This window comes from Brassica rapa, chromosome A07, assembly GCF_000309985.2.
Source record: "Brassica rapa cultivar Chiifu-401-42 chromosome A07, CAAS_Brap_v3.01, whole genome shotgun sequence".
Classification (NCBI taxonomy): Eukaryota; Viridiplantae; Streptophyta; class Magnoliopsida; order Brassicales; family Brassicaceae; genus Brassica; species Brassica rapa.
This window is the reverse complement of record NC_024801.2, coordinates 6148492-6163294: the sequence shown is the minus strand read 5'-3', so window position 1 is coordinate 6163294 and position 14803 is coordinate 6148492. Positions and strand designations below refer to the sequence as shown.

At 39.4% G+C, this 14803-nt stretch overlaps 1 protein-coding gene and 1 long non-coding RNA gene across 3 annotated transcripts; one reads left to right on the top strand and one right to left on the bottom strand.

The window, feature by feature from the left end:
- Window positions 1–2033: 2033 nt before the first annotated feature.
- Window positions 2034–6925, bottom strand: LOC117126559. The gene is made up of 2 exons (XR_004449175.1): window positions 6013–6925; window positions 2034–3916 (listed from the first exon to the last, which is right to left on the bottom strand). It is a non-coding gene; the product is annotated as an uncharacterized LOC117126559 (long non-coding RNA).
- Window positions 6926–8791: 1866 nt separating this feature from the next.
- Window positions 8792–14530, top strand: LOC103849411 (glycine-rich protein 3 short isoform). 2 transcript variants are annotated; one of them, XM_009126175.3, is made up of 3 exons: window positions 8792–9039; window positions 13152–13227; window positions 14070–14530. In XM_009126175.3, the coding sequence occupies exons 1-3, from the start codon at window positions 9028–9030 to the stop codon at window positions 14351–14353; spliced, it is 372 nt and encodes a 123-aa protein (XP_009124423.2). In that variant the 5' UTR covers window positions 8792–9027; the 3' UTR covers window positions 14354–14530. The 2 variants fall into 2 exon arrangements, with proteins under 2 accessions (XP_009124423.2, XP_009124421.2); XM_009126173.3 differs by lacking the exon at window positions 8792–9039 and having other exon boundaries at window positions 13140–13227; window positions 14070–14528.
- Window positions 14531–14803: the final 273 nt, after the last annotated feature.

Sequence of the window (14803 nt, the reverse complement as noted above, 5' to 3'; positions counted from 1 at the left end):
TGGTAGTTACTACGTGTTGCGATGCTACTCTATGCTTTACTTTCACTGAATATATTTGTCTGTATACGGCTGTTTAAAATCTGTCGGCAAGGACTTTTCCAAGAGGATCCAATGATGATAACAGTTTCTAATAATAAAACAATTATAACCAAAAAATGAAATCCTATATCTATACGTGTGTGACTGCGCTGTGTTTAAGACATTGGTAATAAACAATCTAAAAAACTGGTGGGGTTGCCATTAATAGATTTTGAAATATATTCACAAATGAATCCAACCCACCATATGAGGACCAATATATTCATACTTTCATAATCTCCTTATTTACTTTAATGTTTGACTGGATTAGGTAGACTGCAAGAAAAGGAAAAAACTTCTTGGATAAACAATGGTTATTCAACATAACAAGTAATATTGATTAATATATCTGTAAAAATATAGCATATTATTTCTTACAAAATTTGATTTCTAAAAAATATGTATTTTTAACACGGGACAGACATAGTTTATAGGGATAAGAAAAGTCGAAAATTCGTGTGAGAACCGAAATTCGCACTGTCGATTTCCGTTTAAATTAGAAAACTAGGGAAACCCTAATTTTCCAGAGGTTCCGGATCTCTGCGAGAGCCAATGACAAGTGACCAAATATATGCGGAAATCATGAAAAGATAATAAACAAGTTTAGAGATAACAGTAGATCTTATTTCGAGTCCGCGTAAGAGCGTTGTGATCATGACAAGAGATCATAAAAGCTTTGGCCGCAAAGGCTGTCAGCGAGTTACTTAGTTCTAGCGGCCTAAAAGCTCAAACCTAGTTGAGTCGCAGTTCGATAACAAAAAACAAAAAAGATACATAAAAGGTTTTTGATTGATTTCGGACTGAACCTTTTTAAAGGCTGCCTACGTACCCCTTTCGAAGATCAAGCCGAACGTATTTCAATTGATAGAGCAGGACAAGAGATCGAACTGCCTGGGCGAGTTCGTCTAGTAATTGAATGCCAATCATAGAAACCTAACTTGTCGAGAATAAAGCCTAAAGTTTCTAAGTGCAGAGAATTCTTAGTCTAAAAGAGTTCCCCCCCCCCCCCATGCCTCTCGCCTAGGACTCCTTATATACTCGCTCCAAGATCGGTTTACGCTTTTACTCTTCTGCCCTTAAGCCGTCATAGCAAAAAATGGAGATATTTCATTTTTTTCGATCTTCGTAATTATCCTCAAAATTCCGTATATATCCACGGAAACTTGACATTTATCTTCCCTTGCGAACCAAGGGTAAACCGTCCTACGGTTTACGGGCTTTTGGTTAAGAAACCTTGAGATGGGCCTCGAGTCGTGTCTTAGGTCCCTTAGGACCGTCTTCCGACTCGAAACGTTTATCGCGACTTCTTTTGATAAAGAATGGACTTCCCGCGGTTTTTTCCGCAAAGTTTGATCGATGATTTAGAATGATCGGAAAACATGAGCTGAGTTCGCCACGGTCTTTGGGAAATAGTGTCGAAGGATAGACGAGAATGCATGGATTGGTGTCGTATCGACGAGAATGCATCGCTCCTATTTTTCTTTTAAGAGATTGTCGTCGGCAAAAAAATAGTATGTTCGTCCTCATCCTAAATCCCTCATGACCGAAGGGTATTTGGTTTTATTCAGACAAAGACACATGCAATCATCTCCAATAAAAATTCTCTTGCCGGAGAACACCGGTTTGGAACAGTTAAACCATAGTTTTGTTGTTCCCACATGTCATATTTCGATGTATATGAGCTGTCTTTCCCGATCGTTATGTTTGTTCTTAAGGTTCTGGCCCAGTTGGGATTCACGTTTTCGTCATATGTCGGCAAACTATGATTGAATAGCAAATGTGCTCTCCGTAAGGTCCAAAGATCAGCTGCTCCCCCTGAACACCGGGAACCTTCTATCGATCTTTGAGAAAAAAAGAGGATCAGAAGGGACCATCTCTCTCATACCTATGGAAAAGTATTGCTTTGGCGGATTGCTGAATTGCGGCGTTTCTCGTGAGAAGTACTTTTTATTTGAAGTTAACAATGCCTTAGTTGGGAGCTTTAACTTTAGGCTCATCCCTTTCGAATGGGTCATATTCGTCGATAGTTATGCAGCGCTTTTTGTTTAGTTTTCCTTTGGTGTCCTCAGGTAAATTAACTAGCATTCATATTGTTGCAGGTTTTTCTATGAGTGATTCTTCGAATACCGTTGTTCAAAGTTTGATTCATCTCATGGGAGCTGAGAAGACGTGATATCACTCAAATTACCCTAAGGAGTGATTTATACTTTCTCAAATAAGAGGTCGAGTTGTAGTACTTAGAGATTGAATTCACAGGAAGCTAGGGAACCAACTAGATCTAAAAGTTATATGATTAAGCTAGGCTAATAGTTTATAAAACAGTAAATAAATATAGCAAAGCAGTAAATAAAGCAGTAAACAAGTTGAACAAGACAATTGTTCAGCTTGGCAAAGAGTTGTTTCATGGAAGGATGGTTGCTAGATCTAGGGTTTCTATTCAGGTAATGAGGATTATAATGATATAGAGGCTAATTATGCTTGCAAGATATTATAGAACTCAACTAGGAGTACAAATCTAACAACTTCCATTGTATAGACAGTCTAATATCCAGATCTTGGATCTCAACTCTCGTTTACTAATCACAAGAAAGTGTCGATCGATTATTCTATAGGATTATCGATCGATACACCTTTCAAAATATCGATCGATTAATCTATTGGATTATCGATCGATTTCGCTTCTAGCAAGCTTTGCGATCGGGTTGAATATGTGTTCACTAGGGTTCCTAAATCAACTCTCCTATATTTCTAGCAATCCTAGCTCAATAGAATTCAGTTCAGAGAAAAGAACAAGCATTCGCAATTGTGCCTAAAGATTCTAAGATCAGGGTTCTAGTTCATGAATCTAGAACACAAGCAGTAAGAACAATCCTATGATGAATATCATAACTTAGCAGTTCTATATTTTGGACTAATCCTTCATAACCTATTTGAACCCTAAACCTAACAGGAAGATCTATTCAGACATGAAGTTTGTCACAGAAATCATAGATGAATAGATGAAAAGCATAAATAATATAAAACAAAAACCAATGTAGTTCCTGGAGGACTCAGAAGGAGTTCCTCCTTTCACTCTTAACCTATACCAAGAATCAAAGAAAGCTTAAAGAGCGTGTAGCCGTCAACAATTGCTTATAAATAACATAAATAGGATTTCTGGTCGGCCAAGGGTATTCTGGTAATTTGGGGTTGTTTCTGGGCTTCAATGGTCATAAAATATGCTCAGCCCATATGCTGGAATCACTGTCAATCGACACCAATGCTGTGTTATCAATTGACATTCCTTCATCTCCTCGACAGCTTCTTCTTGCGAGGCAGACTGACCGCTGTTCAGTAAAACGATCATAACTTCTGCTACAGGATGCTGATGGACCTCAAACCAGTGGGAATTGGAAATCTTACTCAAAACTCTATATTGTGTCAAAATATGGGTTAAATCTAACAGTTGAAAGGTCTCCAACCATAGCTAGACATCTGACGCGCCTGTGCAGTTCTACACCTCAAAACGCTCTAAAATCACCATATTTATCTAGAACGTACATGAACCTGTAAGTACTCTAAATAGACTCCATATAGTAGTAAATATATATTAAAACACTTATAGACTATAACTGAAAGTGGGTAAAATCCATGGTCTATCAAACTCCTCAGACTTACCTTTTTGCTTGTCCTCAAGCAAAACACACGGACAGTCTCTCTGAAAGAGGTTTGAAAACAGCAGGGACTCACATGATTTAAAACTTAGAATCATCACCTCTACAATATTGCAATCCATATCTAAGAAGTCCTAATCACAAAAGCACATTATACCATATCTTAGCTTAGCAACCAAATTCACCTAGCCAACAGCTTAGCAAATCCTGTCTGACATTCTCCTCTATAACCTCATTTCTTAACATAAATAAAAGTGCTCTCAACTAATTTCTCTCTTAAGTCAAAGTATGCTTGTATTGCAAGATCATTGACTAAGATTGGACAGACTTCCATGAATCAAAACTTAATGGTGGTTGTCACCAAGTCATGTTCACTTCTTTTTGACATATATCCAAGAATTCATGTGAATCGAACCTTGATGATTGCCGCCCCCAAGTCCCGTTGGAATTCTTTTTGTTGGAACCCTTATGAAGCAAGCCTTAATGGTTGTAGCCACCAAATCCTGTTTGGATTCCACCTAACTAATACCTATTATTATTTTTATTTTTTTTCTTTCCTTTTCCTTTTCTTTTTCTTTTAAATAAATATCTCTACCTATAAATCTAGGGTCGAAATAGAGAGAGAAAAATGTGATATCACTCAAATTACCCTAACGAGTGATTTATACTCTCTCAAATAAGAGGTCGAGTTGTAGTACATAGTGATCGAATTCACATGGAGCTAAGGAACAAATTAGATCTAATAGTTATATGATTAAGCTAGGCTAATAGTTTATACATCGGTAAATAAATATAGCAAAGCAGTAAATAAAGCAGTAAACATGTTGAACAAGACAATTGTTCAGCTTGGCAAAGAGTTGTTTGATGGGAGGATGGTTACTAGATCTAGGGTTTCTATTCAGGTAATGAGGATTTTAATGATATAGAGGCTAATTGTTGGTTGCAAGATATTATAGAACTCAACTGGGAGTACAAATCTAACAAATTCCATTGTATATGCAGTCTACTATCCAGATCTTAGATCTCAACTCTCGTTTACTGATCATAAGAAAGTGTGGATCGATTATTCTATAAGAATATCGATCAATACACCTTTCACAATATCGATCGATTAATCTATTGGATCATCGATCGATATTGCTTCTAGCAAGCTTTACGATCGGGTTGAATATGTGTTCCCTAGGGTTCCAAAATCAACTCTCGTATGTTTCTAGCAATCCTATCTCAATAGAATTCAGTTCAGAGAAAAGACCAAGCGTTCGCAATTGTGCCTAATGATTCTAAGATCAGGGTTATAGTTCATGACTCTAGAACACAAGTAGTAAGAACAATCCTATGATGAATATCACTACTTAGCAGTTCTATATTTTGGGCTAATCCTTCATAATCTATGTGAACCCTAAACCTAACAGGTGGATCTATTCAGGCATGAAGTTTGTCATAGAAATCATAGATGAAAAGCATAAATAATATAAAACCAAAACGAATGGAGTTCCAGGAGGACTCTGAAGGAGTTTCTCCTTTCTCTCCTAACCTAGAACAAGAATCCAAGAAATCTTAAAGAGCGTGTAGCCGTCAACAAAGGCTTATGAATAACATGAATAGGGTTTATGGTCGTCCAAAGGTATTCTGGTAATTTGAGGTTGCTTCTGGGCTTCAGCGGTCATAAAATATGCTCAGCCCATATTCTGGCATCACTGTCACCAATGTTGTGTCATCGATCGACAATCTTTTATCTCCTTGACAGCTTCCTATTGCGAGGCAGACTGACCGCTCTTCAGTAAAACGATTGTAACCTCTGCTACAGGATGCTGATTGACCTCAAACTGGTGGAATTGGAAATCTAACTCAAATCACTATTTTGTGTCAAAAGATGGGCTCAATCTAACGGTGGGAAGATATCCATCCATAGCTAGACATCTGACGCGCCTGTGCAGTTCTGCACCTCAAAAGACTCCAAAATCACCATATTTTTCTAGAACGTACTTGAACCTGTAAATACTCTAAATAGACTCTATTAGACTCTATTTAGTAGTAAATATATATTAAAACACTTATAGACCATGGCTGAAAGTGGGTAAAATCAATGGTCTATCAACTCCCACAGACTTAACATTTTGCTTGTCCTCAAGCAAAACAAACATGCAGTCTCTCAAAACAGTAGGGACTCACATGATGTACAACTTAGAATCATCACCTCTACAATTTTTCAATCCACATCTCGGAAGTCCTAACCACAAAAGCACATTATACCATATCCTAGCTTACCAACCAAATTCACCTAGCCAACAACTTAGCAAATCATGTCTGACATTCCCCTCTACCACCCTCATTTCTTAACATAAATAAAAGTGCAAGCTTTACCTTGGGAGTACCGATCACAGGATGCAAGGATTTTCAAACAAGTATCTGGATCTGTAGGTAAAAGTTAGTTCCTATCTTTTCTCTCTATTAATTTCTCTCTTAAGTCAAAGTCTGCTTCTATTGCAAGTTCATTGACCAAAATTGGACAGGCTTCCATGAATCAAAACTTAATGGTGGTTGCCACCAAGTCCAAAGGCCTAAAAGCCCGATAACGGTAAAAGCGATAAAAGCGATAGAAGCCCAAAAGCCCAATAGCACCAGTCCGATAATCACCCCTGCTCATCGGTCAGAGTGAGGGGTGAGCGACAGGGTAATCACCCAATGAGGTATGAGATGCTACCCTAAAGTCCATGGACCCGGACATAGCACTCCAAATAAATATAATTTAATTCTAATACATGTCAAACACGGCACCTAAAGTATCCAAACAACAAAAAATTGTTCTAGCGAGGCGCGCACTCGCTGCCCACTAAAAGGCCAAAAACATAACACAGCTCGAGATAGTGCTCGGACACCGCCCATGGACGATTTATCGATCCTTCCAGGCTACAGCTCAACCGGTCGACTATAGTTGGCCATAACCTCATACGATCCGGCATACATAAGTCTGTCTCTGTATCCGTCTCCACACAAAAACAATCCTAGCTAAGCATTTACATTAAGTGAAACAATCGATGTTGAATCCTCTAACCACCTAATTTCGATTTAAGCAAAGAACCTAATAACTAAACAAGCAATGACTGACTCGATTTCAAGCAGATAGAACATATTAGAAATAAGTTATACTTATTCGAGGTCCTAAGCCGTATACGAGAAGTTCGAGAATAGACCCTCACCTGAGCAATAGGGAAATGTGGTATCTATGAACTCCAGCTGCTCAAATAGACTCTTAATCTGAAATCAGGGCAAAATTCTGAGTCAGAACGGCTTTCGAACGGTTTAAAACGGGTCTGGTTAAAGTTTACCAAAAAGTCAATCCGCAGGTCAAAGGTCAACCTGGTCAACTCTGACCCAAGCCGGTCAACCCTTAACCAAATTGAAATCAAACTGAACCGACCGGTTTAACTCAGCCGATTTTGATTTTTAATTGAACCAGATCCTAATTAATTGCAAACCGGTTTACTTCTATCCAAAATCAATTTCCAATAACCAACCGGTTTAACCTAACCAACCCAAAATCGATTTAAACCAATTAAACCAGTCAAACCACCAGTTGACTGAGTCACCGAGTTGTCTCACCGGACTTGGCCGAGTTACCGGCGACGGTCACCGGTGGTGACGGCGGCGACGGCGGAGGGTGGCGGCGGTTTACCGGGAAATCGCCGACGGCAGCGGAGAGGCGGCGATACGGTGGCAGCTTCTCGGCGGCGGACGGACGGTGGCCGGGCACGACGGCTCCGGCGAACGATGGTCGGAGACGGTGGCAAGTGGCCGGAATGCGTGGCGGCTCCGGCGGACTCCGATCGTAGCGAAACTTCGGGAAGCTCTAGCGGCTTCGTCCGGGCTCCGATCACGGTGTGGTTGGTGTCTATGGCTTCGTCTCCACAAGAGGAACACAATGTTGGTCTTGCATGCAGCTGAAGCTAAACGGAAGTTATGAAGCTAATGGTTAGGAAGTAATGGGCGATTTACTAAACAGACCCGAAATTGAAGCTAATGCATGTGGTTTCCGTGTTACCTTGGGCGGTTAACGGTGGTGGCGTGCTCGACACAGTCACGGCGTGAGAAGGCTCCGACGAACCCAGTGGTGGCTCAGGTTCTGTAACAATTCCTCATTTCTCCCATTAACTTCTTCTCTCTAAACTTTTCTTGATGATTTTTGGTGAAGAAAACAAAGTAGAGTGCTGAGTTTTTATAGAAAATATCATGGGCTTATGGGGATGGGTTTGGGCCTCGATCTGAATTCATTGGACCAGAATGTGGGTCATTATATTCTTCTTACGCATGGTACATTCAAGCTTAACAAGATCTAAAACTGAAAAGTAGGAAATAACCTAAATAGAATATATTGAGAACACATTTTTCATAACAGTTAAATGAATTAAGTAAACCCATCTTAAATATTTAACAAAATAACTTCTTTTCACTTTCTACTTAATTACTTTTCAAACTCCTCATCCAAGAAGTCTCTCTAGAAAATATTTTAGAGTAATTATTGAATTAACCGATTAGTAAGTTTATAGGATTTCATTTTCCCCCAAAATCATCAGTTATATTGTATTTAACATTTACAGAAATAATTTGAAATCCAAAGTTATTGAGTTCATAATTTGTATTAGTTCTTCGAAATTCTAACTTATTGGAAATATAGATTTAGTCATTAAAATCTATCAAATAAGAAGTGGTGGAATTATAAAAATAACTTATATGGTTAAAAGTTAATGAATAAAAATATCACTTCCTATGATGATGTTATTTGAAATTTCTTACAAAATAAATTCTTCTTTATTTTTCACTTTTACATAAAAATAAAAAAATGAAATCAGATAAATAAAGTTTATTTAGAAATATTATTTTGTATATTTATATATTTTATATAAATTAATAAGTAATAAAAATAAAATTTTAAAGAACATAAATTTTCATTAAAATAAAATTCAAAGGTTTAAATATTTTTTTAAATATTATAAAATTGATTTAAATCTTTTTAAAGAAACTGTAATAATTTTTCAACATTTTATCTTAATTTTAGATTTTCTGGAACTTAGTAGGTGTTCAAATTCTATAAAGTTCCAAATCCAATGTTGTGATAAATTCTGCCTCTTTTTCTTTTAATTAAAAAATTAAATTATTTTTATTGAATTTTTGTTATTTGGCTTTTCTCATCCGCTGCTCCTCTTTCTCTTTAAATAGAGATCATGCAGACTGACATTTTATTCATCATTTGTTTTTCGACAAAGAGAGTGTTATAACTTAAATTCGGTTAAAGAAAATGGCTTCAAAGATAAGGCTCCACAGCTGCAGTGGCAAGTTCGTGATAATGGGAAACGTGTTCAGGAACCAATTGTCACATTACCTCCGACGATAGTTCAGGATAAAGGTGATAGTAGTGGCCTTACCCCTGCTGAAAAAACCCCCCCGGGAAACGAAAGAGTCAAGCTTAGCGAAGGCACTGAGGAAGAGAAATCATCTGACCTAGAGCATGACTCCTCTGACACCTACTCTGGTGAATCAGATGGCTACCACGACGACCATGAGAACTTCATCAGGGTGTTATCCAGGAGAAGTAAGAAGAAAAACCGAGGGGCTCTTCCCTCAAAACACTAATCATCAATGTATATAGACTTTTTTTGCTGGAATGTGCGCGGGTTCAACGTATATAGTCACCGCAGCGGATTTAGAAAATGGTGGAAGCTAAATAAACCACTTTTTGGGGGTATTATAGAAACCCATGTAAAGCAGCCAAAGATTCAGAAGTTCTTAACCGGCATTCTACCTGGCTGGCAATTTGTGGAGAACTACAGTTTCTCGGAGATTGGGAAGATCTGGGTAGTGTGGCACCCTTCTGTCATGGTAACAGTGTTACACAAATCCCTACAATCGATTACTTCAGAGGTCCAACTTCCTAACCAGCCTTCTGCTTATATTATCACCGTTATATATGCCTCAAATGAGGAGGAGCAGAGACGGGAACTTTGGAAGGAGATTATCAGTTTGAGTGATGATCCGAGAATCAAAAACAGGCCTTGGATGGTCTTAGGAGATTTCAACCAAACGCTTCACCCCCAAGAACACTCCAGACCGACATCTCTAAACGTTGACACTAAAACAAGGTTGTTCAGGGAGACTCTATTGGAAGCTGATTTGGCTGATCTGTCATTCAAGGGGCCGACCTTCACTTGGACAAATAAAAGCAAGACTAATGTCATCGCCAAGAAACTTGATAGAGTACTTGTCAACGATAACTGGCTCTCCAGCAACCCGGACTCTATTGCTATCTTTGGGGAACCAGACTTCTCGGACCACGCAGTGGCTACTGTTCTCTTGAAGGCGGCATCGACTAGAGAAAAGAGACCATTCCGCTTCTACAACTTCTTGCTTCACAACGAGCAGTTTCTTGATTACCTTACAGATCTTTGGTACTCTACAAATGTCACTGGATCAGCGATGCTCACCATCGCTAGGAAGTTGAAAATGATAAAGGCGGGTATTCGAACCTTCAGCAAGGAGAACTATTCAAACCTGGAAAAGAGAGTAAAGGAGGCTCACGAGAAGCTACTAGCTGCGCAGCAAATCCTCCTCCTAAGACCAACTGATGCAAATGCGGTAGCAGAGAGAGTGGAGATGGACAGATGGGTAACCCTTTCCAAAGCCGAGGAGAGATTCTTATTTCAAAGATCTCACATAAACTCAATTAAAGGTGGCGACTGCAACTCAGCGTATTTCCACAGACTTATCGCAACGAGAAGGGCATCTAATCATATTCATTATCTCTTAGATGATCAAAACACGAGAGTGGAGGGACAGGCTGCGATCCAAAGCCTCTGCCTGAATTACTTTTCAGACTTGCTAGGCGCAGAGCATGACCCCTCTTCTTTAGACCCTCAAGATCTCTCTCTGCTTTTGCCCTACCGATGCACTGAGGTACAGAAGGAGGATCTTATTAGGGAGTTCACTAGGCAAGAAATTAGAGAAGCGTTTTTTGCTCTGCCCTCGAACAAAACTAGTGGTCCAGATGGTTACCCAGCAGAGTTCTTCATAGGGGCTTGGAGTATTGTGGGCGTTGAGGCAACAGAAGCTATTCTGGAGTTCTTCAGATCGGGCAAACTCTTAAAGCAATGGAATGCAACCTCTCTGATCCTCATCCCCAAGTCTTCTAATGCTGATAGGACTAAGGATTTTCGACCAATATCCTGCGTCAATACTCTATACAAAGTGATATCCAGACTGCTAACAAACCGCCTTCAAGAGATACTCTACAATGTCATCTCACCGTCGCAGTCTGCGTTTATCAAAGGCAGGTTGTTGTCTGAAAATGTTCTTCTAGCAACGGAGATTGTCCATGGTTACAACAGGAAAAACATCTCAAAGAGGGGTATGCTCAAGGTTGACTTGCGGAAGGCCTTCGACTCAATCAGATGGGACTTCATTATCTCTACCCTCAGAGCCATCAACTTTCCTGAGATCTTCATTGGCTGGATTCAGGAGTGTATCACGACTCCAACATTCTCTGTTTCAGTAAATGGCATTTCTGATGGGTTTTTCAAGAGCTCGAAAGGTCTTAGGCAGGGGGACCCGCTGTCGCCTTACCTATTCGTGCTAGCAATGGAAGTCTTCTCCAGACTTTTATCTGCTAGATTTGACTTGGGTTACATCTCATACCATCCTAGAACCGCTGATGTTAATATCTCTCACTTGATGTTTGCTGATGATGTGATGATCTTCTTTGATGGGGGCTCTAATTCTCTGCACGAAATCGCAGAAACCTTAGATGATTTTGCCAGCTGGTCAGGGCTGCAAGTTAACAGAGACAAGTCAGAGCTCTTCGTTGCTGGTCTCAACCCCTTGGAAACTGCGGAAGTCGCTAGATACGAGTTCCCAATTGGTAAGCTCCCTATTCGCTATCTCGGTTTACCGCTGATGCATAGAAAGCTTAGGATATCGGAGTATGACCCTTTGATACAGAACCTAGTTGGTACATTCAGGTCATGGGCTGTTAAAATGTTGAGTTATGCAGGGAGACTCCAGCTATTGTCTTCTGTCATAAATGGAACTGTAAATTTTTGGATGACAACGTTCATATTACCCAAGGGCTGTCTGAAAAAGATAGAATCCTTCTGCTCACGTTTCCTATGGGCTGGAAATATTGAGAATAGAGTCTCAGCAAAAGTGGCTTGGAAAACAGTCTGTCTACCGAAAACAGAAGGAGGCCTTGGCTTAAGGAGTTTCAATGACTGGAACAAGGTGTTGTGCCTGCGGTTTATTTGGCTATTATTCTCGGGCACTAACTCCCTATGGGTGCAATGGCACACCCACCACCATCTACAGAATGATAGCTTCTGGGCATTAGAAAGCAAGAGATCGGACTCGGCATCTTGGAACTCGATCCTCTCCCTCAGACCACTGGCAGAGCAGTTCTTAAAGTGCAGAGTTCACAATGGAGCAAACTCAAAGTTCTGGTTCGATAGTTGGACTCCCTTTGGCCAGCTAATCAAATTCTTAGGTGATTCGGGTCCTAGGGTCTGTAGAGTACCTATCTCAGCCTCCGTTAGAGACGCTACAAATGAAACGACATGGAAGCTTCCTCAGCCTAGATCAGACAACGCTCTCGCTCTCCATATCCACTTAACGACCATCCAGCTTCCGCTACACCAGACAGAATCAGACGTGTTCGAATGGGTAGTCGACTCCAAAGACTGCAAGGGCTTCTCCTCTTCCAAGACATGGGAGGTCCTGAGACCAAGATCACCAAAAAAGACTTGGGCCAACGCAGTCTGGTTCAGTGGAGCCATTCCAAGACAGGCGTTCATCATGTGGCTAGCGAACCTCAACCGTTTACCAACGAAGGTCAGGCTTGCCTCGTGGGGTCTCAATATTCAAACGGCGTGCTGCTTCTGTAACAACCATGAAGAAACCAGAGAGCATCTTTTCCTCTCCTGCAACTACAGCAATGCCATTTGGAGCTTCATTTTTGCGCGATTGGATCCTCTTCGTAGGGCTTTTCTGTCTTGGGAAGAGCTTCTGTCCTGGGTACGAGCCCCCTCTGCCTCAGCACCAACAACGCTCAAGAAGCTGGCCACACAATCTCTCCTCTACAACGTCTGGAGGCAATGTAATTCAGCGGTGCATCTCTCAGGATTCTGCCCAACCCAGACGACCTTCAGCTCCATCGACAGGGAGGTTCGCAACACGATAAGTGCGCGAAGACATAGGAGAAGCTTCAAATCTCTTATGCAACTTTGGATTAGATAACTAAATGTTTCTACTCTAACTTTTTGTGACTGCCTTGTTTTTTCTTTCTTTTTGCCAAGGTATCACAATTTAGGCTTGTAAAACCCTAAACCTTTCATTATATGATATTTACAATTTAGCAAAAAAAAAAAAATGGCTTCAAAGACTTTGATTATGCTGGGTGTCTTTGCAATTCTTCTCGTTGTGTCAGAAATGGCCGCAGCATCTGCACAGAAGTCGGGTACGTAAAATTATTATTCTATATAAAAATAAAAGTAGTTCCAAAGGCTGTGGTGCTAAAGTACTATTTCAAAATTTCATCATACCATTTCGTCCGTTTTAAGTCCAGAAAGTTTGTTTGAATTAATGCTGGTTAATTATTTGGACTTGCTAAGTCAAAACACATTTAAGTATGATGTTGTTATCTACTCCTTCCGTTTTTTAATATAAGTCGTTTTAGAAATTTTTATGTTCTAAATTATATGATTTTTTCGATTTTCTATGTAAAATTTATTAACACTTAGTTTTATATAACTAATGATAATATACTTTCTATTTTATTATTGACTGATTCGTGGTTAGATAAATAATTAATGATATTTTTGTTAGAAAATATAAAAAATAATAATTTTTTTATCTGTGTGCATAATTCTAAAACTGACTTATATTAAAAAGGCAGGGAATATTTGTCTAGTAAAAAAAACGATATGTGTAGCTAGGCGGTGTGAATATCTAACTCCTCCGTAGAGGAACCGGGTTTGTCTTTTCCTGGTAGGCTCTCCAGGAGATTAGCCCAGTTTTATTAAAAAAGAAAAAAAGAAGACGATATGTATGATATTGAAACCTTTTATACGTATCAGGCCATCTCAAATCATTTAGATGTTCGGTCTAAATTTTATATTGAAGGTATATAATGATGCGATTTATCTTTTTTGACCGAGATCCGAAATTATATATATTTGAATAGTTTTAATCGAAATTTATTTCAAAAATCGGGGAGTGGAATGCACATATGCACGTGCTAAAAGATATCTTTGAAATAATATTGAGGTGCTTTGTTTTGGATATGTACGGTGAAAACAGAGAGTGAGGAAACTGTGCAACCTGATCGATATGGTGGTGGCCATGGCGGAAATGAAGGTTACAACGGACGAGGAGGATATAACAGAGGAGGACACAACGGAGGTGGAGGATACAAGGGAGGTGGAGGATATAACGGGGGAGGAGGATACAACGGCGGTGGAGGATACAACGGAGGAAGAGGTGGAGGATACAAGGGAGGAAGAGGAGGCCACGGGGGACACGGAGGAAGAGGAGGCCACGGTGGACACGGTCCAGAAGCTGTTCAGACTCAGCCTGGCAACTAAATCTATCAATACTTTAACCACCATGGATGATTTCATCTATGTATACACACAGTCCTGTATACAACTGTGACATGTATGTGTATATGACTATAAGTAAAACCATGGTGAGTTTGTAAAAGTTACTTAAGTCAAATAAAAGAAATTAGGTGAATAAACTTTCGTAATGTAATGTATCTATGTTCGAGTTATAATATGTACTCTTTGCAAAAATAAAATCGTTTGTAGTTTATGTTGGGAATTTTTTACCAAAAAAGATATAAAATGGCTGAAAAAAATTCTTGTTTGGAGACTTTCCTCTTTTATTTATTTAAATTATTATTTTTTAAATAGAAATTATAACAAAAACAATTTGACACTACCTTTCTAACTAATTATTAACCGAACCTAAAACAATTAGATCCAGACTACCAATCTAATCAAGATCCATTTATGGAGATGATTGTTTGTTTG